Below are 27,620 nucleotides of genomic sequence, written 5' to 3'. Positions count from 1 at the left end.
AAGATAACATTAGTCTTCAATCCATCTCTATTGTTTATCTCTTTTTCACACATCCAGGTAAATGGACTCAGGGTGTCCCTCCCCCACTCGCCATCTCCGCTCATTTCTCTGTCTCTTGCTGGCCAATATGTAATCCTCACAACTTCGTTCGGCCTGGAGGTGAAGTGGGACGGCAACCATTACGCCAAGATCTCTGTTCCCAGGTACTAAAACTCTGAAAACAGCCTCATTGAAATATATACACATTACATAACTCTGACCTGAAGTATTTGTCAGGAAACACTAAGATCCACCATGATTCTTGAAGGATTAGTTAACCCCAAAATTAAAATTCATTAATTTCTCACACTCATGTCGTTCCAAACCCATAACACTTTTGTTCATCTTCAGAACACAAATAAAGATCTTTTTAATGAAATCTGAGAGCTTTCTGTCCCTCTATTGACAGCATACACAATTACCGCCTTCAAGTCCCAGAAAGGTAGTAAAGTAATCCATGTGACTCCAGTGGATTAACCTGGTTATGAAGTGACGTGAGTGCTTTCTTTGCACCAAAAAACATAATTTACCACTCTACTTATAAATATGAATGTCTAACGCACGTTCATGTAACAACGTCTGCTCTCGTGTCAACACGCATGCGTCATGGTGCTCTCATGAACACGGGCTGGAGATTCATATTTTGTAAATAAAATGGTAAATTGTATTTTTTTGCTCAAACAAAGCACTCATAAAATTGAGGCTAAACCTCTGGAGTCACATGTATTACTCTAATGATGTCTTTACTATCTTTCTGGGGGATTAAAGTTGCGTAGACTGTCAATGGGGGGACAGAAAGCTCTCAGATTTCATTAAAAGATCTTCATTTGTGTTTCGAAGATGAACGAAAGTCTTACGAGTTTGGAACGACATGAGGGTGAGAAATTAATGACATTTTTGGGTGAACTAACCCTTTAAGGGTTATAGGATTTGAGTAAATCCCACAAAAGAAAAAAAATCTAAAACCATCTCTGGGGAAATGAACATCTTAAAATGAATACCTCTCACTTTGTTCTTCTCTTACTCATCAGTTCCTACTATGACCAGATGTGTGGCCTGTGTGGGGACTACGATGGAAACCCTAATAATGACTTCACTAAGCCAGATGGCTCCCAATCTGACAGCTCACATCAGTTTGGCGACAGCTGGCAAACTGATGAGGACGAGGATGCAACGTAAGTACCTCTTTCTGTTCTGCATTTTAACAACTGCACATGCAGCACAGTGTTTTGAGGATTAGGTTGACTTCATTTGTTCAATGATGTTGTGTTTTCAGATGCAAGCCTGACCCTGGACCTCAACCACCCTGTGATCCTGTGCTGGAGGGTGTGGTGTCAAACCCAGAGAACTGTGGGAGAATAACTGACACAAATGGACCTTTTAGGTTAGGACTTACCAAATTATGACATTTCCAAATACTGCTAATAAACAATGATGAAAAACTTTTAGTGCTTAAACATTGTACACTTTCCCTTACATTTGCTCCTCACAGAGACTGTATAAATGTGGTGGACCCATTGCCGTTCTTCCAGAGCTGTGTGTTTGATATGTGCCGTTATCAAGGGCTGCAGCAGGTCCTTTGTGACCAGCTTCAAGCTTACACTGACGCTTGCCTGAGTGCAGGTGCACCTGTCCATCAGTGGAGGGAGCCAGGCTTCTGTCGTGAGTCATACTCACATGTCTCATATTGCATTACGTGTTGAATTTTCAGCAAAATTTGCCAACTTGCATCCGTGCAAGAATAACATTTAATATTCCCAGTGAAGTCAGCTTTCAGCTCTCTCTAATGGACAAAATAAATTATTGAAGTAAATGCAGTTCAGGAGGTTGAAATAGGGCAGCTAGAGTTGAACACTTACGTTAACTTTAGCCTGATTGTTTTTATTATTTATGAAGCTTTTATGCCTTTAAAGGCCAGAGTGGTAGAGACAGGAATGCTGTCACATGGGGAAGAGGACATGGGACTGGGAAACTACATAATCCACATTGCATCCTCTCTTCAGGCTAATTTTCACAGTCATTTACTGATGCTTTACCCCTTTTTCTACAGCTCTGGTATGTCCTCCAAACAGCCATTACTCCATATGTGTGAGCTCCTGTCCGGAGACATGTCTGGGTATCAATGGACCACCAGGCTGCAGTGAGAAGTGTGTAGAGGGCTGTGAGTGCGACCCTGGCTTCATCCTCAGTGACAACAAATGTGTTCCTGTTAAAGACTGTGGCTGTGTGGACCCCTCAGGCTCCTACCACCCAGTGAGTTTAAAACCAGGGCCGACCCGTGGGCTTCTGGGGCCATGGACGAGATTGTGAAAATAATATTCAAATTTTTGATCAAAACATCCACAAAACCATTGCAACCAGGTCAAATTATTTTAAAAGTCTAAAAATGTCCCATGTTCTCGAATCATCCATGATGTTATTGATCTATTTCTCTGTTAATGAGGTCTTATAGAATAAACAAATATTCAGACCTCTTGAAGAGCAGATATTCGTAGAAAGTTTAGTTTGCATATTAATTGCTAAGTTTTTCATATTATTCTTCAGAAAACGTGAAAAACACATTGTGTCTGTCATTAAAAATGCTTTAAACACTAAACAGCAAGAGCACCAACTCAAAAAGTCACATTTTCATGACTTATGCTATGTCTGTCCAATGTGAGCACATTTGAAACAATGCTGTGATTAATACGGTACGCGAGTTCCCAGCCATGCACCGCGACGTGAATAAATTATGCAAATCAATACTTTAATGGAGATTGTTTTACTGTTTTCTGTTTTATTTATGCTGTTGTTGTTGTGTTTGTCACTTTCAGAAAGTTTATTGGAATTAACTAGAAAAAATTACTAGCGTAACACAGTCACTGAACAAATCATTTGGCTAAATTAACCTTTTTGGTGAACTGATCAAATGGATCGAGTCACTGGGATAAATCATAGTCTATAGGATCACTATAGTCCATAGTGAAGATTTATTTTGTTAATATAAGGCATTCATGTTTTAAAAAAGAAGAAATGTGGTTAATGTTTTAACACATTCCTCTCAATGTGGCCATGTTTAGGTGAATGAGAGCTGGTATCTGGAGAGCTGTACGCAGAAGTGTACATGTGAGGGTGGAGGAACTATTCAGTGTTACAACACCAGCTGTCTTCCTACTGAGAGTTGCCAACTTCAAGATGGAGACTATGTCTGCAAACCACTTGGTAACAAATATATACTGGCTTACACTTAATACAGTTTTAGCATGTGCACTGGTATATTTGTTTAGACATCTTATCTTTTTTTTTTATCTCTTTTTAGGTACAGGCATTTGCTCTGTTTCTGGTGATCCTCATTATAACTCCTTTGATGATAAAGTACATCACTTCATGGGTGCCTGCTCCTACACTCTCACTAAGCCCTGTAATGAGACCTCCGGCTTGCCATACTTTTCTGTGGAGACACAGAACGAGCACAGAGACAATAATAAGAAAGTGTCTTATGTAAGATCTGTTATCATCAATGTCCATGACACAAAGGTCATTTTGGGCAAGGGTCGCAAAGTTCAGGTAAGGGACATTTCTGAGATTTGTGAGAGCTAAATAACAGATTAGAGAAGATCAGAACTGTGGTGCATTCGTAAGCTTACCTTATTCCTACATCCTGCAGGTGAATGGAGTTCAGGTCACTGTGCCTGTCACACTTCCAAACGGTATCAAGATCTTCCTAAGTGGCAAATTTGTGGTGCTTGAGACACACTTTGGATTGCGCGTCCGTTTTGATGGAAATCATCATGCAGATGTCACCCTGCCTTCCTCCTACAGCGGACTGTTATGTGGACTCTGTGGTAAAGACTGCAAATTCAATTATCCCACTTTTATTGATGATTATAATGAAGACTCAAGAGCTCAAGAGTTGCTACTAATCAAACATTAATAGTCTTATATGATTAATTTAAATAATGATAATATATTACAGGAAACTATAATGATAATCCTGATGATGACAACATCAAGCCAGATGGAAAGCCAACAGACAGCACCAATGAGCTTGGAGAGAGCTGGCAGGTGCCCGATGACAGACCTGAGTAAGTTTAAAGCATATTTGACTGTGCACTGCACTAGTAAGGTTTTGTTAATAAAAAAAAAAAAAAAAGCTCTTTTTATCATTGAAGCTTTAATCATTCATGCCTTTCGTATCTTGCACATAGTTGTTCTCATGACGGAGGAGACATTGAATGTGATGACAAGATCCAGAGTGAAGCTACGAAACCTACTAGCTGTGGCATGATCACCGATCCAAATGGTGGGACACACATACACTCAAACATACATTTTAAAACACTTTGATGATGAGGTCACTGATCAAATTCATAAAACATTTAAAAGGCTTTATCACAATGAAACATTTCTGTTCTGTCTGCTCTATTTTTCGTAGGTGTTTTATTTCATTTGTTTCTTATTCATTATGTGCTTTTTTTGTTTTTCAAATAATTTCAAATCAGCATATGATTTGGTTGCAGGATATAATAATTTTATTTTTGGGGCTTAGCGTTACTTTTCTCAATCACCCATAATTATTGTCCACTTTGCTCCCCTCAGGTTGGATTGTTTGTTATACTTAGAAAGTGTGGCTTATGCCAGAGTTATTATAGTTAACTGAAATTAAAAACTAAAAGCGAAAAAAAAAAGTTAACTGAAATAAATCAAAATATTAAAAAAAGTTAACGTATTTATTTCAGCTAATTGCCAAGGCAACATTTCTCATCTTCATTTAGTTTAGATTCATGTACTAAAATAACAACCCACCCCCCCCCCCCCCCCCAAAAAAAAACTATATAGAATTTTTTTTTTTTTTTACATACACCAAAATTACTAAAACTGACTAAACTTAAAATAATAAACAAACAAAAAACTATAATAATATCTGAATGATACTAAAACGAATAACACTGCCAATGACCTGAACGTCAAGACTAAAGTGTGCAAGAGTCCTCATTCTGCTCTATTATGCTTCTATTCCAGCACATCTGTTCATTTCATTGATTTTCTCAGTTTTATAGGGCTGTTCTTCTGACACCTGTTTTGTGCACCATTAAAGCCTATTCATCATTATTTTCCCAGGAATCTTCAAGCCATGTCATGCAGTGGTGCCTCCCGAGCTTTACTTTGAGAACTGTGTGTTTGATCAGTGTGGCACCGGTGGCGCCGCAGTGGCACTGTGCCAAGCTATTCAAAGCTATGCTGACCTGTGCGCTCAAGCTGGGGTGCCAATTAACTGGAGAAATAACACCTTCTGCCGTAAGTGTTTGAGCCCTACAGGCATTCTGTAAAGCGCCCTTTAAAACCTGCTATTAACTGTATCCTTTTTAAGACTTTGTAGTATGCACCCTTCAATTAGAGAGCCTTCAATAGGTGCTGTTTCTCTCTTTTGTTGCTAAAGTGGCTGAGTTAAAACGGTTGTACTTTTGTCTCTCCTTCTCCGGCCATTGTCTCCAGTTTCTCGTCTATCCTATTCCCACTATTTTCATTCCTTTGTTCTCATTGTTCTCATCTGTTTATTGAACACCACTCCTTTATTTCCATTTCTTGCAGCTATTAAATGTCAGGTTGGTAGTCACTATGAGCCTTGTGGTTCAGCGTGTCCAGCCAGTTGTCAGGACCCTGGATCTGAAGGCACTTGTACTGAGCCCTGTGTTGAGGGATGTGTGTGTGACCCTGGATTTGTCCTCAGTGGAGACCAGTGTGTGCCCTTCAAGGAGTGTGGTTGCACTGACAAAGACAACAACTACAGGCCTGTGAGTGGTTCTTTAGAAGATTGAATGAAACTTTTACTTCTGTTTTCACGTTGTAAACAATTTCATCTAAAAAAAAGATATTAAATAATATAAATAATATAACTGAATAATAGTTTAATTTAGTTCATTTTTGTTTCTAGTTTCTTTTGTTCAATTCAATTTGTTTTTCAGGTTGGAGACAGCTGGTTCACAAAAGATGACTGCACAGAGCGCTGTGTTTGTTCACCTTTCAATAGCGTGACATGCGAGGCATGGCAGTGCGGTCCCGCTCAGGAATGTAAAGTCAATGAGGGTCAGCTGGGCTGTGTGAATACAGGTACATACTCTACCAAAAACAAATGTTCATCCATCCATCCATACATACATCTCTCTATCTGTCAGACAGATTACTAACTGGCCTTCTTTGCAGGAGTGGGCATTTGCCACATTGCTGGTGATCCTCACTACTACACATTTGACGGGATCATGCACACCTTCATGGGTACCTGCACTTACACGCTGGTGGCAATATGCAACATCTCTATGGTGACACCCTTCACCATTGTGGCCAAGAACGAAGAACGCGGCCAGCCAGAAGCTTCGTATGTTCGCTCCGTGACCGTCTACCTGCCCACTGCCAACATCACCATCAGCAAGAACGGAAGAGTACTGGTGAGAGTCCGAGAAGGAAAGAGGAAGAGATGGAGTAGTGGTTTTAACTATGTTGCATTTGCATGTCTTCTGATTAGACAGTGAAATATTGCATAATATAATAGATATGATTCTAAACCATATGTATTCAGTGATCTTATTGTGCTAAATCTCTGGCCTGTACTCACATTTGTTTTCTCCTCCGACTAGCTGAATGAACGCAGGATAAAGACCCCCTACGACATCACTGCAGCCAAGGCACGGGTGTTTAGCAGTGGAGTAAACACCATTCTAGACACTGACTTTGGCCTGATTGTGAAGTTTGATGGAGTGCACCATATTGAGATCACAGTGCCTGGAGACTATTTCAACAAGGTATGAAACTACACAAAAACAAAACTAGAACATCACTCTACTTTGTTTTTGTACTAAATATATTCTTTTGATACTGATATTTGATTAATAAACCAGACGGTTCCCTTTTTGTCAGAATATCTAAACTGCATTAAAGATTTTCCACAAGAAGCAAAACATTTTTCTGTCCTTCAACATTTCTATTATAGGTGTGTGGAATGTGCGGTAACTACAACGGCGATTCATCTGACGATAACTTGATGCCTGATGGCAAACCAGCCCAAAATGCCATTGAACTTGGTAACAGCTGGAAAGCAGAGGGAGACAGTGATCCTGGGTGAGTGTTAGATTATTTGGTGCCTCTAAACACCTCTCCATAATTCAGAAATAAACAAACCTAGATAGATAACAGCATTATAAATGCACTTATGATGCATATGAATTTGAGGCATCATGGTGAAAAATTCATAGTTTCACTTTTTTTATTCTTCTGTTGTATTCCTTGTTCCTCCATCCGCAGCTGCAAACCTGATCCAAGACCTGAAGACAAACCCAACTGTGAAGAGAATGAGGAAGAAATCTTCCAGTCACAATGTGCAGCTTCAATCCTATCTGATCTCTTCAAGCCCTGTCACTCTCTCATTCCTCCAGAAGCCTTTCTGGGGAACTGTGTCTATGACATGTGCGAATATGATGGCATGCAGTCGACTCTGTGCGATAACATTGAGGCTTACGCCCAGGCCTGTTATAGCGCTGGAATCACGATCAGCTGGAGGAATAGCACATTCTGCCGTAAGTGAAAGAGAAAGAGGGAAGAAAAGGCAAAGAGATGTGCTGAGAATGTTATGCTGAGCTGGATGACAGCTGGGAGAAATGGTCTCTAAATATGTCAGAGAATCATTGTCATTTAAATGTAATGCATCATACCTCTTTCCTTTTGTGTGTTTTTATTTCCAGCTCTCCCATGTCCACCAAACAGTCACTATTCTGACTGCACAGCACCATGTCCTCCTACTTGTGCCGACCTCTTCCCCATTTTCTGCCCATTACCACCCAACAGCTGTGTTGAAGGCTGCCAGTGCAATGCAGGCTTTGTGTTAAGTGATGGCAAGTGTGTTCCCCTCTCAAGCTGTGGATGTGTTGACAGCAATGGAGAATATCATGAGGTGAGTAAACTTTGGGGCAAAAAATAAATACAAAATCAGCTTTCCTTAAAGTGTTCACCCAAAAATGAACATTTTGTCATCATTTACTCACCCTCATGTTGTTCCAAACCTGTATGGGTTTCTTTCTTCTGTTGAACACAAAAGAAGATATTTCAAAGAATGTTGGTAACCAGACAGTTGATGGTAGCCATTGACTTCCATTGTATTTTTTTTCCTACTATGGAAGTCAATGGCTACCGTCAACTGTTTGATTATCAAACCAACATTCTTTAAAATATTTTCTTTTGTGTTCAACAGAAGAAAGAAACTTATATAAGTTTGGAATAGGGTAAGTGCTGACAACATTTTCATTTTTGGGTGAACTATCACTTTAATACTAGAATGCCATGATGGTTGACCGAAATATTGACATACTACACTATTGTTCAAAAGTTGTTGGTCTGATCTTTTTTTTTTTATTTTTTTTAAAGAAAGAAAGAAAATGTATACTTTTAATCAACAATTGCACATTAATTTGATCAGAAATTCAGTTTAAAAAAAAAAATGTATGTTACAAATTATTCTGAACTTTCCATTCTTTAAAAAATCCTGAAGACAATTATTTTAATTATTTCCACAAAAATAAGCAGCACAACTGCTTTCAACATTGATAATAAAAATAAATGTTTCCTAATTTCTGAAGGATCATGTGATCGTGTCAGCTTTGCATCACATGAATAAATTACACTTACTGTTATTTATTTTTATTTTTATTTTTTGTTCAAATAAATACAGCTTTAGTGAGCCTTCTTAGAGACTTTTTCTAAAGTTAAAAATCTTACAGACCCCAAACCTTTGAATGGTAGTGTATATATTGAAGACTTCTACTCCTCAAATCTATCCTTTTCTATTCTATTCTTCAAAACTCTTCTATTCTTCATCTCATGATTGATATCATTTTCTATGTAAATGTATAATGTGCAAAGACATATAATGTGCTTAAAGAATATATTAGAAAAAGGTGCTGTAAGATGGCTGTGCTTTTATTTTATATGACACATAATAGTAATGCCTGGTATACATTTCAGGTGGGAGATTCATGGATAACTGACCACTGCGAACAGAGGTGCAGCTGCAGCCTTGGAGGACTGCTGTCCTGCACATCCTTTGAATGCAATGAGAACTCAATCTGTGATCTTGACAGCAATGGAGACCGTTACTGCAAACCTGAGAGTGAGTTTTACAATGCGAAACACTAAGAATGAGGGAAAAATGTGGGCCTGGTGGGCATCTAAAGAAATGCATATCTAAGCAGTTTCCAGATTAGTCTTAATGTCCACCTCAGGGATGAACTAACTCAAACTTCTTTTACTTTTCGCAGAATTCGATGACTGCAATATTGCTGGGGACCCTCACTATCGAACCTTTGACAATTACAATCACCACTACCAGGGAGCGTATACGTATGTATTAACCAAAGGAAACAATCTGCCAAGCTCCCTCACCCCTTTCACTGTCCGCGGCAAAAACCAAAGGCAGGGAGGAATCAGTCGGGTGTCCCTTCTGCACGAGGTCTATGTGGACGTGTATGGCATTAGTGTTCGCATGCAACAGAAGAAGAAAGTGCTGGTGAGAGAATCATGGGATATGTAGTCAGTCCTAATAGCTGTATCTAACAGACTTTCAAACCACTGCTACTTCATACCATACGTGGATTACACTATATAGTAAAATGCCACATCATAGAAGTCTTCTGCATTGTTTTCCTCCACCAGGTCAATGGCGAGAAAGTTGGTCTACCGTACAGTCCTGTACAGGGAGTTAACATTAAAACCAAGTCTCGCTTTGTTATGCTCACAACTGACTTTGGCCTTTCTGTGCGCTTTGATGGCAGTTCCCAAGGAGGTACAAGACCAAATCTCAAACTTAAAACGAACATTAGAACAATTTAGCAAGGATTTTTTGTTATGCCTAGCTTGCTTATTTTTTGAAGTATATAATCACAAACACTCTCTCTCTCTCTCTCTTTCTCTTTCTCTTCCTCTCCCCTAAAGTGGTGAGTCTTCCTAGTGTATACAGATCTCGTGTGCTCGGTCTGTGTGGTAATTATGATGGACGCACCAGTAACGAGTACACAAAACCAGACGGCACAGTTACGCGCAACCTCAATGAGTTTGGAGACAGCTGGAGAGTAACTGACAAAGATGGGGCTAGTCTTCGTATCACACCCCTACCGAAGATGGTGCACCTGCACAAGTACGGGAGAATCAGTTTACCTGTTATGCTATGCATTATAAATCAGCTGGGATGAAAATTCTCATGGAGTTCACCCTAACCATATAAAATAACCTGAAATGAATCATCTGAATTTATCCTACTCCTAAAAATCCTGTCTTCTTTACGATTAGGCGTGAAGTGGAGGAAGATCTGGATTCAGGGTTTGAGACGGCGGGCTGCACAGAGGCTCAGCTGACAGAGCTGAGCGGGAATAAACAGTGTGGGGCTTTCACTGACCCTGATGGTCCTTTCGCTGCCTGTAATGCTGTGGTCGAACCAAACGTGTTCCAGGAGTGAGTAATGTGTGCATTTGTTTGTGTGTGAGGGTGTGTACACTCTAGGGACAGCAAGTACTGTGTGAGTTAGAGAATAAGATAATGTGTAGTGGGTGTGTATTGCACTAACTCTGAATGAGAGCATGTGTTATGTGCATTGTGTTTGACTGAGATAAACTCTTGATTTATGGGTGTTGGTTCGGATTCATATCATGACCTGTGTGTGTGTGTGTGTGCATTGCAGGGATTGTGTGTTTGACCTGTGTGCTGAGCCGGGCAGTGAAGTACTACGCTGTGAAAATTATGCCGTCTACGCTCGGGCTTGCCAAGATCAGGGTGTCCAAATAAAGCCATGGAGACAGGAGCTGAAGTGTGGTATGACAAAAAAATTAATAAATGCAGACTTTATCCAGCCTGTAGCACACACTACGTTTCCAAAAAGTTTAGGATAAGTACGATTTTTTCCCACAAAAATATTAAGCAGCACAACTGTTTTCAACATTGATAATAACACCTGGTGTAACTACACAGGAACAAATGAGTAACGCACTATTAACATTCTAGTAACTACTATTAACTAACAAGAAACTCTGATTAACGAATTAGTAAGTAATAGCGCTCAGTCGAATGTGGTAGTTCACTATTAATCATTATCTACTATTTTTCATACCTCACTAAGGCCTACTAAGAACTACTATATTCAGGTTCATAATTAATATTAATAATGCATAATATATAATATAAGGTAATGGTAACTACATCTTTCTAAAGGAACTACAAATAATTTGGATCAGTATTCTAAAGTGAAGATCATGGGAACACACAAGTAATGACTAAAGTGTTACCAAATCCATCGGAAGGAATTACTATTCAAAATCTTACAAAAATCTCAAAAGCTTACAGTGACTTCAGTCAATACTAAGTAGTTATCATGTTTTTCACTTTAGAATACGGATCCAAATAATAAGTAGTTCCTTTAGAAGGATGTAGTAACACTTGATTCATAACTAGTGGGTTACCGTTACCTTTTATTTTATATTATGCATTATTCATGTTAATTCTAAACCTGTATATAGTAGTTCTCTGGGAAGAATGAAAAAAATAGTAGTTACTGATTAGCTAATAGTGAACTACCACATTCAACTGAGTGCTATTACTTACTTACTAGCATGTTAATAGTGCGTTACTCATTTGTTCCTGTGTAGTTAGTTATTCATTAATGAAGGAACAGTATTCTAAAGTGCTACCAATACTTCTTTCAAAAACATCGAAAAATCGTACTTACCCTAAACTTTTGGTAGTGTATGTAAAAAACTGTAACTGAATTCGACTTGTATATCCACGTTTCCTCTTTCGCGAATCGCATATAATTTCCTGATTGTGTGTGTTTGTGATCACATTCAGATCTGCAATGTGGGGCCAACAGCACCTACTCCTTCTGTATGACTCCATGCCCGGCGTCCTGCGCAGACCTTGCGGCTCCTTCGGAGTGCGAGCAAACAGAATGTGTGGAGGGATGTCAGTGCGCCTCTGGCTTTGTCCTGAGCGACCAAGACTGTGTGCCTTACAGCCAGTGTGGATGCACTTACCTAGATCGCTACTATGTGGTGAGGTTTTTGATGCATGTAATATACTACAGGTTAAAGGTTATGATGTAACATGAATTGTACCGAAAAAAAATTAACAAGACATGGCACTTGCTGATCATGTTTCTCTGAACCCTACAGCTCAAGGAGGCATTTGTGAAAGACGATTGTTCACAGAGTTGTGAGTGCACTACAACTGGTGCTGTGTGTCAAGCAAAGAGCTGTGGAGACGACGAGATCTGCACTGTGTACGAGACCATACGCGACTGTTATAAAAGTGAGCTTTTGATTGAGATTACTTTACTCTTAATGCATTTTAGCAATGAAAATTGGATATTCTGGCTCGAAATATATTTGATAAATATATCATGCATAGCTTGAGACCTTTCTTAGTCTACAAATAATATCGGATAGGATATTATGTGGATTCATTATCATATTACAGATGCTTCAGAAGAGTAGTGCACTGATTTTTAACTTCTTTTGCTCTCTATCTCTCTCAGTGAGTCCATGTTTGAGCTCACCCTGTCAGAACGATGGTACCTGTGTGGTAAAAACAGATGGTTCTGGGTACACCTGCACTTGCTCTGAAGGATTTGAGGGCACAAACTGTGAGCTCTTTAAAGTTCCCACTGAGGAGGAGGAAGGCCTGGGTAAGTGAATGTGAACATACTGTATTCTTTAATGCTTAAAAATGAAACCATATTATGCCAGTGATGTGTAATCAGAGTTTTTACCTGCTTGCTGTTTTATAGATAAAACATCTATCATCTTGATTGGAGTCCTTGTGCCGCTTGGTGTCATCCTCATAGTCACTGCAATTGTGTGCATTTACAAGAAGTGCTGGTAAAGCCCATTTAAAGAATAAACTCTTATCAAAAACACTGATCGTGCTATGATGTCAAAGACATAGAAAGCCAAGCATTTACTTAAAATAATTCGATTTTTTTATAAATGTATGATTTTTTATCTCTTTTTACACAGCCGCAAGAAAATGACTTATGAGTCAAGTAAAATTGAACTGAGCAAAACAGGTACGTGATAACTGATTGTCTTTCTAAAATACCATAAAACTATGAGAAGTATAATATGAGCTGTAATATGAGTGTTTTTGTTCACAGCGCCTCCCTATGAAAATCTGGATGATAGTAAGCAGGGAGCAGACAACAGCGAGCTGAAGGCAACAACATTCTGAACTGTTTTTTGACATTGATTTGCTGATATGTGAAGATTTCTTTTAAATATTTATTCACTTTAAATGTCTTTGTGGAATATGTGGAATAACTGGTAAAACCTCTGTTAATAGTTTTTCAACCATTCAGTAACTTATTTGTAAACTTTATTGTAATTTTTCGTGTGAGGTGTGATATGATTGGGGAAACAAGTGCAATGTTCAAATGTCTGTGAACATCTGATATGAAATAAATTATATTTTCTGTCCTTTTATGGCAAGTTTTTATTATTATTTTGAATAAGTTAACAAGACGATTTATGCCCTGACTGCTTTTATTCAACTTGTTCAAGTCCAACAATCCAATATCCAACAACACACATTTCCAACAACTCTGAACACTTTTGTTAACACTTTAAACAGCATTGTAATTAAAGCTGTATAAAAACAAAAATGCGCAAAGCAGCAGTTCATAGAGCAGAAAAGTAAAAATTGTCTTTGTCGACTAGTTATCTATATGATTGAGTGCCACAAGGAACGTCCTCCAGAAGAGCTTGGCAGGTCTTTGCAATTCAAAAAATGCAAATAGTCCAAACACACAATACAAGCGCAATACTCAACATATATTGCCTCAACAGCTCTGATACCTTTCGCACAACTTCTAACCTCAGGATATTTATACAGACGGAGTAAATCCAGTGGTTACAGTTGGCATTTCTCATCCCTGCCATGTCAATTAATAATTGTTCCGTGTAAAAAAAAAAAGTTTTTGAACTCAAAGCATATGGTCCCTTGTTTGAACATTCCTTCTTTTCCCCCCAATAAAATAAGTTACAAAAATGTAAATAAAGTGCTTAAAAAAAATAAAAAAAACAAAAAAAAAAACAAGATCGTCTACATCTTTGTTGAAAATTAAATGTGATGAATTGATGCCCTGGATAGTAGTATACCAAACGTTTTCTGAACATTTCCTTCTGCAATAAATGGTCTAATTGTGCTAAGTGACCTTTCTTCACAAGTTTTCACTATAAAATAATAACAAATACATAGTCCAAAAAAAAGTAAACTGGCCAAGATACAAATATGGAAATTACAAGTGAAATGGAATGAGAATTAAAAAAAAACAAAAAAAAACATCACAGTGTTTATATTAAAACATTTTATCCACACCCACAATATGGTTTTGGATCAGTGTGTTACATTTCTGCAGAATGAGAAGTCTGTCGAAAAAATTAAACATTCAAGGTCCTATATTCAGAGACAATATACAACCATGTGCAATATTCCACAACAAAAGAAAAGCTTTTTCAGTCCTAAGGATGATTCAGTAGTCCTCACATGTAAACATTGATGCAAAGAAATCAATCATAACCCCATTAAATGGCTTGATGGGGTGACACTTTATGCCAGTTGATAATTGATTATCACTACAGCCAAAGGGGTTGTAGATATGAAGCTCTCTGTGAAAGTCAAATGTTCAGCTTAAATGCATAGAAATCAATACAACTGTATGGCCAGAATCTGCCCTGACACTAACCAGGAATTTGTTCCTGGATATTTAGCGGGAGAGGGATAAGATCATTCTGGAGCAAAAAATTAGACCACATATTTGAGAGCCCACACTGCAGTAGGAATGTGACAGAATGTTTCTAAATCCATAAAAGGAGGAGCAGAAATAAAATGGCTCCAGCCAATAACACAAGCTCCACCTTCAAGAACCAGAAGTGACTTGATTTACCCGCTCTCAGGCAATGAAAGGTTGTGTGTAATTACATGGGAAACCTTTATAAGTTGAACACAGCTTGATGAACTGGAGTGTTAACATTACAACAGTGAAATAATTCGATGAAAACATCAAATAAATATGATTTGAACAACACGTGCGTATGACTATTGACTGAGTAAGGAATATTTGTGACATGGAGTTACACTGCACGGTGCAATAAAGGCCAGACCAAAAAAAACAACATTTCAGTGTGCAGGACTGAAAATTAAAGAAACTTTCTGATTGCCCACAGGCACAAAGTTGCGAACCATCTTTCAAGTATTTAAGAAAAACAATAAAAGCACTTTTACAAAGTGAAATGCAAATGACAAAGAGGAATTAAACATGGGCAGGGAAATGCTGGCAGTGTTGACAAATGAAATGTAAAGACATCAAAATAAAAATATCCAAACCTAAGTAGCAAACAGAGAAGGGGGTGAAAACTTACATTCGCATGTTACATGCTTTTACAATAGGATTGTAAAATTGACTTCATATTGTCTACACTGATTTTTGAGGACAGTTCGACAGAATTAATTTAAAGAGCAAAATGGGTTTCATGGAATGTTAGACTCTAATTGGTAGCTAAAAACGTTACCAAAATAGCCAAACTATTTAACTATTAAACCAACATCCTTTGAGAAATTTCAGTTTCTTCAGAAATCGGACATTTCCGAGCACGCAGAATTCATGTTGATCTGTGCATGACTACCCAGACAGCAACATAGTGTCGGGCCCAAGATCCGGCCAACATCTGATACTTGTGGATTCCATCCGTACCAGATGTGGGCCGGATCTGGGCCGACATTATGTTGCTGTCTGGGTAACCATAACCATCCATTCTTCCCTTAAACAGTAATTAATACACTCATTTTTACTTTCAGAACTTCTTGACTCCAGCGAAACGTCCTATGGATAAAAAATAAAAACCCTGTGTGTTTATGTTTTCTAAATTCAAAGTCAAAATTGTCAGTAGCTGCACATAAATTGCATCGAAATTATTTAAAATAATCACACTGTACAGCATGTAAACAATAAATGCTGGTAAAAAGAACAAAATAAATACCTATAGAATAGAAACTGAAAGACAATGGACATTAAACCATTTTTCCAATTATACTACTTCATGACACAATTCTTTCCCAAAGTTCGAGAATATCCGTAACTCCTCTCCCTGGGTGCGTGTGCATTTAGGTGTGTGAATCCAGAACCAGCACCTTGCACTCACGCTTGGCTATTTTGTCCAGTGACAAAATGTTCCTGTCTGGAGGGAGGTACAGCGGCCGGCCAACAGGAGAGCCCACGGGAGGGGTGATGGCCCTGCGCTCCATAACACTACCTGTCCTGTAAGACAAACAAACATGAACATTGATCAGTGCTGCGGAAATGAGACAATCATGATTTGACAAAAAAGAGTGAAGAGAGGGTTGTAAGAGGATATACCAGTTTGCCATATGCTATATGAGAGTTCCTGAATATGTAGAAAATTCTGAATCAGTCAACTAAGATGCTCCATTTCAGTCAGGATGACAGAGAAATTATAAGAGAAATTATAAAGGACAACTTGTTTCTACTATTAATTTAAAATATATTTATATATAAATATATATATATATATAAAAAATCATTCTAATATGCTGAAAATATTAGAATGATTTTAAAATCATTCTAATATGCATTCTAAAAAATCATTCTAATATGCTGATTTGATGCTCAAGAAACATTTCTTATTATTATCAATGTTGAAAACTGTTTTCAAACTGTTTTTTTTATTATATTTTTGTGAATCTGTGATATTTGTTTTTTTATGTAAAAAAAAAAAAAACTATTTAAAAGTATACATTTCTCAACAAAAAAAAATAAAACACTTTAAGTTATGTTGTGTTATGTTCTCATTTAAATGGTTGTGTATATTGTTATTGTACCAAACTAAATATTTAAATATTATCTGGAATGTATTTAAAACATTGTTGTAAAATCAAATATAAAATAAACATTTAAAATGAATTATTTCTTACTGTTAAAAAGACTGTCAACAGACATAAACATATTTTTATACATACAGAATAGAATAAAATAGAAAAACATTAGTCAATTATAATATGAAATGAATATCTTAAGGTAAGTCCCACTTAAAGTGTACTTGTGTATAGTGTGTGGGTGTATAGTGTGTGTGTGTGTGTGTGTGTGTGTGTGTGTGTGTGTGTGTGTGTGTGTGTGTGTGTGTGTGTGTGTGTGTGTGTGTGTGTGTGTGTGTGTGTGTGAGAGAGAGAGAGAGAGAGAGAGAGAGAGAGAGAGAGAGAGAGAGAGAGAGAGAGAGAGAGAAAAAGAAAGATTGAACCATAAAGCATGTAAAATATGTGAAGATCATCTGTGTGAATGTGTATGTGCATACCTTGTGAGGTGAAACTTGGATGGTTGCTGGTGAGAAAAGGACTGTGAGCGGCCCAGACTGAGACTGGCCTGATGTCGGTCCAGAATGTCTCTGACCGCTGGACTCGACGGACTGTTCTTGCGGGACAAAGGACGGGCATCAGGGGGAGGGTTGGACACGGATGCTGTGAACTGTAGCTTCAGTTTCATGTGCTGACTCAACTAAAGACAGAGGAGATAGAATAGCAGATACTGAGGTGTTTACATCCAGTAATTCAGCTCATTGGTTTTGTTGAAAGAAGTGAAACAGAACAATGAATTGCTCACATGTAACACAGACTTAATGACTCTTTACCTCAAAAAGGCCTGATCGGAGTATCTGGAAAGCCACGCTGACAGAGAGGGTACTGCCTTTTCGACAGTAACCCAGGTTACTGAGAGGAGAATGACACACCACTGCATTCACTGCAGGATCCTCTTTCTGTCCACGACCTGAGAAGACAAAAGGAGGATCAAAACCCAAAAGGACATGCAATAAAAAGCAATGTAAAAAACAACAACAACATTTCAGCCATAATCAAGAAGTTAGCACACATGCATCAGCTGATGCACATGGAGCTATGCAATGCTGTCAGATTGGATTCTTTTGCTTGTACGTCTTTGATGTATTAACTGACATTAGCTCATCTGGCATTACAAATACTCACATGCTCACAGTTGGAGACTCAAACTCTGCTATCTACATCTACAAGAAAGAACCACACTCTTTATGAGCTAATGACATTCAGAAATGTTCACCTTTGCTCTCTACTTCGCCTTTATCAGGCCTATAACGGATAGTGTTGCAAAACTTTTTTTTCTCAACTTCACAAACAACACTTCTTGATTTATTGGCAATCTCTCATTTCTTAAAGCCCTCTCATCTTTATTGCTATATTCAGGTGCAGTGTTGCCAGATTGGGTGGGTTTCCGGTTTTGAATTAAAAAAATTTTTTGTTAATTGAAATAAAATATAAATATGGGGGAGGGATTTTAATATTAGAAACATTGCCTTGGCAACTAACTGAAATAAGATAAGTTGAAGTACTAGAATTAAAAGTGAAATAAAAATAAATTAAAGCCAATTCTAAATGTTTAAAAAAAAACTAATAAAAATGACAAAACCTTAAAACAAATCCTGAAAATATTGAATTAAAAGCTAATTCAAAATATTTACAAATACGATAATAGCGTTTAAATAATGCTAAAAAACACTGCTTCAAACATATAATATATTTGTCCATATACTTACCAATGGTTACCAAGTTACCATACAGTATATCAAAGCAGGCAACTGTGTGTACGTCATACAACAATCTGACACTAACCCTGACCACTCTGTTCTGAAACTTAAGACCCTTTTTTCTTTTTACTATTTTACCAGTCCTCAAGGTTATTATAGTTTTGCATTTTTAAATTAGTTTTTATTTTAATATCATTTTAAAATGTCCTATAAATTTCAGTTCAGTTTTAGTTAGTTTCATTAATGGTTTTGCTAGTTTTAGTTTAGTTTTTATTTTGTGAACAATTTTCTATTTCGTTTTTATATATTTAGTTTCAGTTTTAGTAATTATAGTTTAGCAGAGTTAACAGATCACTTCCAGTTAAAGACATTTAATTTCAGCAAAGTTTAATGTTTGCAGTTTACAGTTAACTCTTGTGCAAACCTCTTAATAATAAAAAAATTCAATAATTCAATAATCAATCAAATAAAAATCAACAAATGCAACTTAAAAGTAAAAATTATTCATTCATACTCATATTAAAAAAGAAATCTTGTTAAACATGGTGTATAAGAAAAAGGAAAAAATATGCGTATGATTATTATGATTATTCTTTTATGGTTATTTCTATGATTAATCCTTTCAAACATTATTCATGTATTGATCCATTTATGCTTTTTGTCTATTGCATATTTTAATATCATATACTCATATTCATGTGTTCTATTCAGACCAGACATTTAGTTTACTTGTATTACTTTATTAGTTTACTATTGTGGGGTAGACATGCTAGGCTATTAGTTTTTTGCATTTTCTGCTCAGTGTGGTATCCTGTCTAATATGTGTGGTATTTTGTTTAGTTTCACATGAGATGGTTATCCTACTTGTAAATAAGGTACAGCTGTATTTGCATAAGCCTAAGGTCTAGGCATGATGGAAATACGTATTTGGCTATTTCTGCTTCTTAGGGCTGGTTCACACGGAAAGCCACGGGCAGTGGAATGGGAGAAATGTGCAAGGTCTCGAGGCGCGTCTTTTAAAAGTTGCACATATTTTAACTTGAGTGCAGCGTTTTTAGAACGGCGTGTCATGCACGAGACGCTGCAAAAGACGCGAGACTCGTGCGCAAAGGTCAAACATTGAAAAATGAAGTAGCGCAGTGGAATGGAAAAACTTGATTGCCCGGTACAGGATGAGAGCTTATTAATTTCAAAAACGATTATTTATTTTTGCTATTTATTATTTTATTTCAGTTGGTTTTTCAGTAACTGTTGTTACTTTAGTTTTAGTTTAACATTTTTGTTGAAATTTCTATTTTATTTCGGTTTACAAAAATGTTTTTTGACAAATAGTTTTAGTCTTAGTTTCAGTTTTCGTTTCACAAAAATAATATTGGTCCTCACCTTCAGGCGTCCAGACTAGTCGGACTGCCAGAAAGTCCTGCAAGTTGTTGAGGAGGGTATATCGTACTCGGAAATGCTCACGGGCCTTGACCGCACTGGGACAGCTGGCGGTCATAATGAAGCGCGGCCGGTCCAGTCTCACGCTGGGGAGACTATAGTGAGTGTAGATAAAGTTGGTGAAGGGCAGTTTAGAAGTAGACCACTGTAAGACTGCAACTAATGGCACCTCCAGTCCCTGCAGCAAACAAAAACATGACATTTTATTAAAACAAATCTAAGTTTTAAATTATCAGAAAGAAGATACACAAAAAACAGGCTGTGAGATATATATTTTTTAGCCTGAACCAAACAAAATGTTACCACATAATGTACTCCAAAATGACTGATGGCCTACCTCAGTTGAATCATCTTGTGGCTGGTTATTGAGCTGCAGCTGGAAGAGAAAGTTCTGCTCCTCTAGAGCGCTGAGCATGCTGGGAAGGTGGCTAGACTCGCTGTCCATTCTATAAAATGATGCCATGGCAACTTCTCCTGACTGATGACTGAAGAAGGTAAACATAATATCAAAAACCTTTCAAACATCCAAAAAATGATAGGCCATGGCAACTTCTCCTGACTGATGACTAAAGAAGATAACCATAACATCAAAAACCTTTAAAACATCCCAAAATGATATTTCTTGAACGTACAGAGAGACTGATTTATTATTTTAAAAAATGGTACAAAAATCCAAATGCATGACTTTATTTTTCCTGTAAGCCATCACAGTTACACCAAGATTTGCATTTCCTCAAAGAGGAAAAAGCAAAACAAGGTTAGTTTTAGGGCTTTGGTACTATATAAAAGAAATACAGGCAATTAATGGTTAAATACGTTCCAGGAAGTATGCGTCACATTTAAAAAAAAGCATGCAAATATGATGTTGACATCCTCATGACTGGTTACATTTTTAATGCTGAAAATGTTATTACTTTTTAAACTTTTATCGTAAATTTCTTAATAAGTATAAGTCAATATATAGTCCAACAGATCTTGCGTAATCTTCAACACCATTTTTTAATGTTCTGTTAAGTGCATTAATGTTAAGTGTTTCAAGTTGAATTAATAGCAGATAGCTTACTTTGAATAGTTTACTTAAGAACAAAACCCTAAACTTTATAAAAACAAGACTTTATAAGAAACCATAACCAGAATGTTTGAGGACATTATCAATAGACTGATAACTGTACTTGAATCACACTCACAGGTGTGTGAGGTCACACATAATGTTTTCTCTTACCAAACATTGTCCACCAGCAGCACCGAGCCATCTGGCATCACTGGTAAGTATGAAGCATTGAAGTTGGGAAAAATCTTGACGTCACGCACACACACTTCCTCTTGAGAACTCCCATTTAACACTGAAACAGACAGATGTTCGTAAATACATAAACAGGCCGTCTATCACATAGATCTATCACAGAAGACAGGAAGCCACAAATATCAAGAAGAAAGTGCATGCAAAAGCACTACAGAATGCCTACTGCCTGTCTCACACACACATTTCATTTTAGCACAAAGATGTCTACTGATGTGCTTACACTATAGCAGTGATGACAAAATGTATATAGTACATCAGCTGAATGAAACTGTTACTTTTTGAACATAGTTGGCAGATTTAAAGAAAGGACAGTCTAATAAAGTCATACAAATATAACATACAAACATATCCATGCATCCTCCCTTGAAGACTGTGTGAATAGATATGGGAATAATTCTATAATAAGATATGAATATATATTTCTTCACTCCCTTACATTAGGGACTAAGGACCCATTACATCATACTCAGAAGACACACAGACACTCACGGTTCTGAAAAATTCATAAGAGGCTCTCTTTTTTTAAGAGAATCACAATTATATTGATAAAGCCTATATTTTATATATATATATTAATATATGCTCATCAAGGCTCTATTTACTTGATCACAAATACAGTAAAAACAGTAATATTGTGCAATATTCTTACAATGTATAATATGTTTTCTACTTGTAAATGATTTTTCAGCATCCTTACTCCAGTCATGTCACATGATCCTTCAGAATTCATTCTAATATGCTGATTTGCTGCTCAAGAAACATTTTTTTTTATTATTATCAATGTTGCAAACAGTTGTGCTGCTTTATATTTTTGTTGAAACGGTGATACATTTTCCCCAGGAATCTTTTGATGAATAGAAAGTTCAAAAGAAAAGCATTGTTTTATAAACAGAAAGCTTGTGTAACATTATAAATGTCTTTAATGTCACTTTTGATCAACTTAATGCATCCTTGCTGAATAAAATTAAAACAATTTCTTTCAAAATCCAAACATTTTAATGGTAGTGTAAATGTATCATTTGTGCTCATAAAATGTGAGAAAGAGAAATAGGGCTGACATTACCTTTGAGCACAGTTAAGTGTCTCCCTGAAACTGTCATTTGCTGACACTTCACTGCGGGAGGGGGCAGGACGTTAAGTGTGGTGCTGACTGTTAGCAAACAAGAGAAAATTATACCAATTTAAAAACACCACCAAAAAAATTCTAAACAGCATAGGTTTCTGAAAGGAAAAATGCCTTTTAAAACACAAATCTAAAAACATGACACTGACAAGCACACAACAAAATAATCAAGAAACAGAGAGAGGAGAAATACGGAAATGAAAAGAAAAAGGCGTGAAAAAGGCAGATCCCAGAGGTCCTGAATCAATAATGACATCATGCAGTATTGTGCTGAAGAAAGCAAGAGCTCACCCTGCGCTTTGAAGGTGTTTAGGTCCTGGCGGAACGTTTGGCAGGGGCTCTTTTGTTGGAGGATGCTGAGGTAGCCATGTTCTTGGATCTCAGCTTTCTCCTCTTCTTGCTTCCACACAGTCACAATTATCTTCATCGAGGTAACAAAAACATAGACACGTAATCAGAAGTGTGATCAGCAACACATGCAAGGTGATGTGGCATAGCGTGAGCACTCGTCTTTAATTTCATCATTTCTTGCACTCACACCGTTTACATTAGAACCTTACACATGTACAAGTCAGCAGCACAAGCGTGTGCCAAAAATGCGCGTGATGATAGAAGTTCCTATTCTACTTATACCACAATACGAAATGCAAAACACATAACCAAATGCATGAATGCCAGAGTAAACAATAAAAACAAAGACAGTAGCCATACCTTCACTTTGAGAGTGTTGACAGGGAGCTTATCCAGGGATACAGTCAAAGGGAAGATGACCTCATCGCTTAAAACAACTGGCTCATCTACAGGAGACTGAGAAACAAAGTGAAACATGAGACATGGGACGAGTTAAAGCGCCCCTATTATGCCATTTTAAAGACTCCTAATGTTGTTTTAGAGGTCCTCTACAAAAGGTTTACTTACATGCATCCAAGGTAAAAAAAATTCAATTAAATAAAAAACATTCTTAAAATACATTCCTGGGCAAAAAAAAAAATGGGCCAAGCAAAAAATCGAAAAATATTTAGTGGTCTTTTAATGGTCTCTTAACAATTTTAATCACACATCACTGGTCAGGAAATTAGCAAGAATTACACAAATAGTGAAGATAAAGTAAGTTAGCATGGAATAGCCTTCCCCAACTTGCAGACAGCTTTTTACAGGAAGAAGAGTCAATGTTGTTTGAATCCATGTTAATGGCTTCAAACAGTTCATGAGCCTGATGGACTTGTTCTCAAGCTACTTCTTGGTTGTCTTTTCAATTTGGGCAGGAGCATTGTCTTGTTAAAAAAAAAAAAATCATTCCTCTTTAGATAACAACTTTTCATTTGTGGGAAGCAAGCCATTCTGTAATATTCTCCTACACTCCAAAGCATTAAATGGCTTTTCAGAGAGAAGTAAACCCAGCAGATACTAAGGCTCCCCACACAATGACACCTTTTCCTCCATGCTTGACTGTGATAGTGAATAGTGATGCATTTATTATTACATTTCACACCATATTTTCGAAGGCACCACTCTGGAGCATCACCACGCAACTCGTGTTACATTATGATTCATCACTCCACCACACACAACTTTCCATATTCTGGCAAAAACTTAATTGTGTCTTTGATGCTTTTCTAAGACAGAAATGGCTTTTTAAGTAGTGCATTTGCTTAAATGTTTGCTAATTTCCTGAACAATAATTTGTGGTTAAGACAATTTAATGCTTAGTGTTTACCATTTTTGGGCTTGGCCTTTTTTTTCTTTCTTTTTTGCCCAGGAATGTACATTACAGAATAAAAAAAAAAGAAAAAAAAAGGCCAAGCCTAAAAACATGTAGAGTATCTATGTGTTCTTATGCTTCAGGGATACTAACATTGGCCAGTTAGCCACACAATCTTGGGCTCAAGCTTGAGCAACATCGCTCTGTAATGTCTGACTTCTACAACTGGTACATATAAAATTATTTGCACTATGGGGTGCGACTACCAAGAAAGCAAAGCAAACAGCACTAAGAACTAAGCCCTCATTTCAGTAGTGGGCTGTACCTCCCTAACTTGCACAATCTGTTTGGAAAACTAATCACCATGCTTTGCTTCTTATAGGAGTTTTCAATATGGAAAAAACACTTGCGTTGCATGCAACACATGCTTGACAGCCTATCACACTTTCATTAGGTGTGAAGAATTTGTCCTAAACTCAAATAACTGTCAGCAACCATGTTAAAGTAATGACTTGATTACAATGACCATATTTGATTCTCTAGACATCATTTACAATCTGCAGATGTTATTTAACCTTTAAATAGCATCTTTATGTGAAATACAGAAATACTGATATTTGAGAGGTTGGGGGCTGGGAAAAGCTAATCAGTAAAGTTTGTTTACTAATGACTAACTTCACACTGAAGCAGTTTATATAGGCTAAGTTATATAACTTATATAAGTACTCCACACGGCTCCGGGGGGTTAATAAAGGCCTTCTGAAGCAAAACTATGAGTTTGTGTAAGAAAAATATTCATATCTAAAACTTTATAAAGTAAAATAACTAGCTTTCGGCCAAACGAACATACGGATTCGACTTAAGTGTAAAGCGCAACTTATGCGAGTAATGGGATGTACTGCTGATATTTACTCTACGCCATGATGCACTACACAACTTCTGACGTCACAAGTTGCGCAAGTAGACTTCGTTTGGCCGGAAGCTAGAATTTTACTTTGTAATGTGTTCAATTTGAATATTTTTCTTACACAAACTTATCGCTTTGCTTCAGAAGGCCTTTATTTACCCCTCAGAGCAGTGTGGAGTTCTTTTATAATGGATGGATGCACTTTTTTGAGCTACAATCTGATGGTTGCAATGGTTGCAATTCACTGCCATTATAAAGCTCGGAAGCGTCAGGGTGTTTATTAATATAACTACGATTGTATTCGTCTGAAAGAAGAAAGTCATGTACACCTAGGATGGCTTGAGGGTGAGTAAATCATGGGCAGATTTTCATTTTAAAGTGAACTACTCCTTTAATAATATTTATTATAAATGCAGTAAATTTATTTTTCTGTAAAATCTTTCTTAGTTAAAGTTGGCATGAAACGGAAGTTGCAATAGTCTTTTCTTCCCTATTGTAAAGTATATCCGATTGAAACAGCTTGTCGAACAAGAAAACACAGGGCGGGACTTGATTATGTCAATCAGCAATTGATTGGATCACTGTGGTTTGCTATTGGTGGATATCTCATGTGAGTGACAGGTTATTCCACCCTCGCACCAGTAAACGCCTCATCAGAGAAGAGAAGAGAAGATTAGAGAAGAGAATATTCTGCAACAATCTATAATTCTTTTTTTTTTTATATATAAAAATCTTTTTTTTCATGGTAATTTTTTTGTACCAGTAGGTGTTGAAGTCAAGACCGTTATAGAATTATACTGCATGGAATACACATGGTAGCATTTTGGCCAGAGCACTATAACAGTAAGTTCTTTCCAGTAATAATAAGACTACCCTCAATGATAAATTAGGAATGTGTTCTGCATGCTTACCAGCAGCAAGACATACACATCTCTCAAACAGAACAGTAACAGGAAATATCACCACTTCCGTGTTATTATAGATAAAGTATGTGTATTTACATTCATAGCAGTGAACTTTACCTCTACAATGAACAGCTATAATCCAAAAGACTACATTGTTTGTTTATGCACCTGCACAGGAGCCTTGCGGAATTCCCTCACGCCGTTGCCGGGGTTGTTGTGAATGAGGAGCGGCTTGCATTCCCTGAAGCCCCGGTACCTCGGGCCCCCTCTACCTGCGCAGCCCACCTCCGCAGCATCATCATCGTCAGTATCCTCCACACACTCGTCCCCGCTGCTGTGGTAGTCGTGATACAGAGGCTGTGTCCGCTGTCGGTTGTCGCCCGGGCTAACGCTGGCCACGGCGCAGAGAGAGCCGGCCAGCTCCCTCCAAGAGCGGCTGCTGTGATGCTCCGAGCCGCTGCCATCAGCTGCCGCAGTGCTCGAACGCAAAACAAGGAGAAAGCGCACAGTTTCCCCCAGATAAAGGTGACTGCGACGCGGAAGCGTCCGGTATTTGGCCGGGTCCGACAGGTCTGAGATGGGGACGGCCGGGAAATACATAAAGTATTCGCATTGCGATTCCATCATTAACACCATAACCATCACAGCTCACTGCAAGCAGACAGACAGCGAAGGTATCCGTTTAGCCTGTGCAGTCTGCAAATAACACTCCCATTCAAATAAGAAACAATAAATTAAACAAACCCGCTTTACCTTTCAGCTCAGTTCATATTAGGGTTGCCCAGGTTGAAGAAAAATTACATTCATCTTATTTTTCCACATTTCGGTTGTCTGCCAGTTGACGTACAATACATTCAAGTGCGCTATATGGCAGGCATGCCTATCGAGTTAAGATGGAGTAGAGCGCGATTCTAACAAGGCGAGAATAGTCGCTTGTCGATGAAGGTAAATAAGGGTCTAGCTATTTTGGATAATTCTTCGAATATATTATATTCAATTACTTTATTTGTACTTATATTCAATTGAAATGTATTATATTATTATTTCCAGCAAAATAAGATTTATTTATATTCAGCCATGAATGCATGTGGGGAAAGTGCAGTGTTTTGAAGCTGCTGTGTCTCTAATGTCGGAATTTAAATGTAACTGTAAACACGGCAATTGTCTGAGCTAATTAAGATAATAACATGGTAAATATGGTAAAGTTAAAATGTGTTCTCGTTGAGAAAATGTTCAACCTAAGAGTTGATTAAAAACCACTCCTTACTGTGTCATGCAATGTGGCCCCTTTCTTCACCCCTCTTGCTACCTTTGGAAGTCAGTGAATGCTTCAATATAATTTTATTTTAGCATATTTCATTGAAGGCAACACAGATTAAATTGACCGATTTGAATGTTTGCATATTGAACTTGAATCAATGCAAAACTGAATAAAGTTGAAAATGAGAGTATTACGTTCTTTTTTACATGCTACAACATGAAAAAAAAACAAATGCAAACCTACAGTTCCAGACTATTTTTCCATTGTTTAATCTAGTATATCAAAATGTGTAATGACCTTATCTCATT

At 37.4% G+C, this 27,620-nt stretch overlaps 2 protein-coding genes across 2 annotated transcripts in view; one reads left to right on the top strand and one right to left on the bottom strand.

The window, feature by feature from the left end:
- The window catches only part of zanl (zonadhesin, like), a 41,887-nt gene extending 26,467 nt beyond the window's left edge, over nt 1-15,420 (top strand). The window contains exons 73-102 of the mRNA XM_082150881.1: nt 58-203; nt 1,071-1,214; nt 1,316-1,423; nt 1,532-1,701; nt 2,090-2,292; nt 3,099-3,240; nt 3,338-3,585; nt 3,686-3,863; nt 3,995-4,103; nt 4,227-4,321; nt 5,140-5,316; nt 5,611-5,813; nt 5,985-6,129; nt 6,223-6,464; nt 6,654-6,818; nt 7,007-7,134; nt 7,318-7,589; nt 7,755-7,963; nt 9,031-9,175; nt 9,324-9,571; nt 9,718-9,847; nt 9,997-10,198; nt 10,351-10,512; nt 10,739-10,869; nt 11,899-12,101; nt 12,222-12,357; nt 12,584-12,733; nt 12,836-12,926; nt 13,065-13,114; nt 13,202-15,420. Of these exons, the coding sequence (XP_082007007.1) occupies nt 58-203; nt 1,071-1,214; nt 1,316-1,423; nt 1,532-1,701; nt 2,090-2,292; nt 3,099-3,240; nt 3,338-3,585; nt 3,686-3,863; nt 3,995-4,103; nt 4,227-4,321; nt 5,140-5,316; nt 5,611-5,813; nt 5,985-6,129; nt 6,223-6,464; nt 6,654-6,818; nt 7,007-7,134; nt 7,318-7,589; nt 7,755-7,963; nt 9,031-9,175; nt 9,324-9,571; nt 9,718-9,847; nt 9,997-10,198; nt 10,351-10,512; nt 10,739-10,869; nt 11,899-12,101; nt 12,222-12,357; nt 12,584-12,733; nt 12,836-12,926; nt 13,065-13,114; nt 13,202-13,275 (4,806 nt within the window). The 3' untranslated portion in view covers nt 13,276-15,420. The remainder of the gene's footprint in view (nt 1-57; nt 204-1,070; nt 1,215-1,315; nt 1,424-1,531; nt 1,702-2,089; nt 2,293-3,098; nt 3,241-3,337; nt 3,586-3,685; nt 3,864-3,994; nt 4,104-4,226; nt 4,322-5,139; nt 5,317-5,610; nt 5,814-5,984; nt 6,130-6,222; nt 6,465-6,653; nt 6,819-7,006; nt 7,135-7,317; nt 7,590-7,754; nt 7,964-9,030; nt 9,176-9,323; nt 9,572-9,717; nt 9,848-9,996; nt 10,199-10,350; nt 10,513-10,738; nt 10,870-11,898; nt 12,102-12,221; nt 12,358-12,583; nt 12,734-12,835; nt 12,927-13,064; nt 13,115-13,201) is intronic.
- On the bottom strand, nt 15,413-27,562 carry trappc14 (trafficking protein particle complex subunit 14). Its single transcript, XM_082150882.1, has 11 exons — nt 26,805-27,562; nt 26,220-26,702; nt 23,249-23,344; nt 22,829-22,958; nt 22,478-22,564; nt 21,334-21,454; nt 20,449-20,596; nt 20,055-20,289; nt 17,745-17,881; nt 17,412-17,611; nt 15,413-16,360 (listed from the first exon to the last, which is right to left on the bottom strand). The coding sequence occupies exons 2-11, from the start codon at nt 26,691-26,693 to the stop codon at nt 16,207-16,209; spliced, it is 1,782 nt and encodes a 593-aa protein (XP_082007008.1). The 5' UTR covers nt 26,694-26,702; nt 26,805-27,562; the 3' UTR covers nt 15,413-16,206.
- Nucleotides 27,563-27,620: the final 58 nt, after the last annotated feature.

The sequence above is a fragment of the Leuciscus leuciscus genome (assembly GCF_965113295.1).
Source record: "Leuciscus leuciscus genome assembly, chromosome: 2".
NCBI classification, from domain to species: Eukaryota; Metazoa; Chordata; class Actinopteri; order Cypriniformes; family Leuciscidae; genus Leuciscus; species Leuciscus leuciscus.
This window is presented reverse-complemented; position numbering and strand designations above follow the sequence as displayed.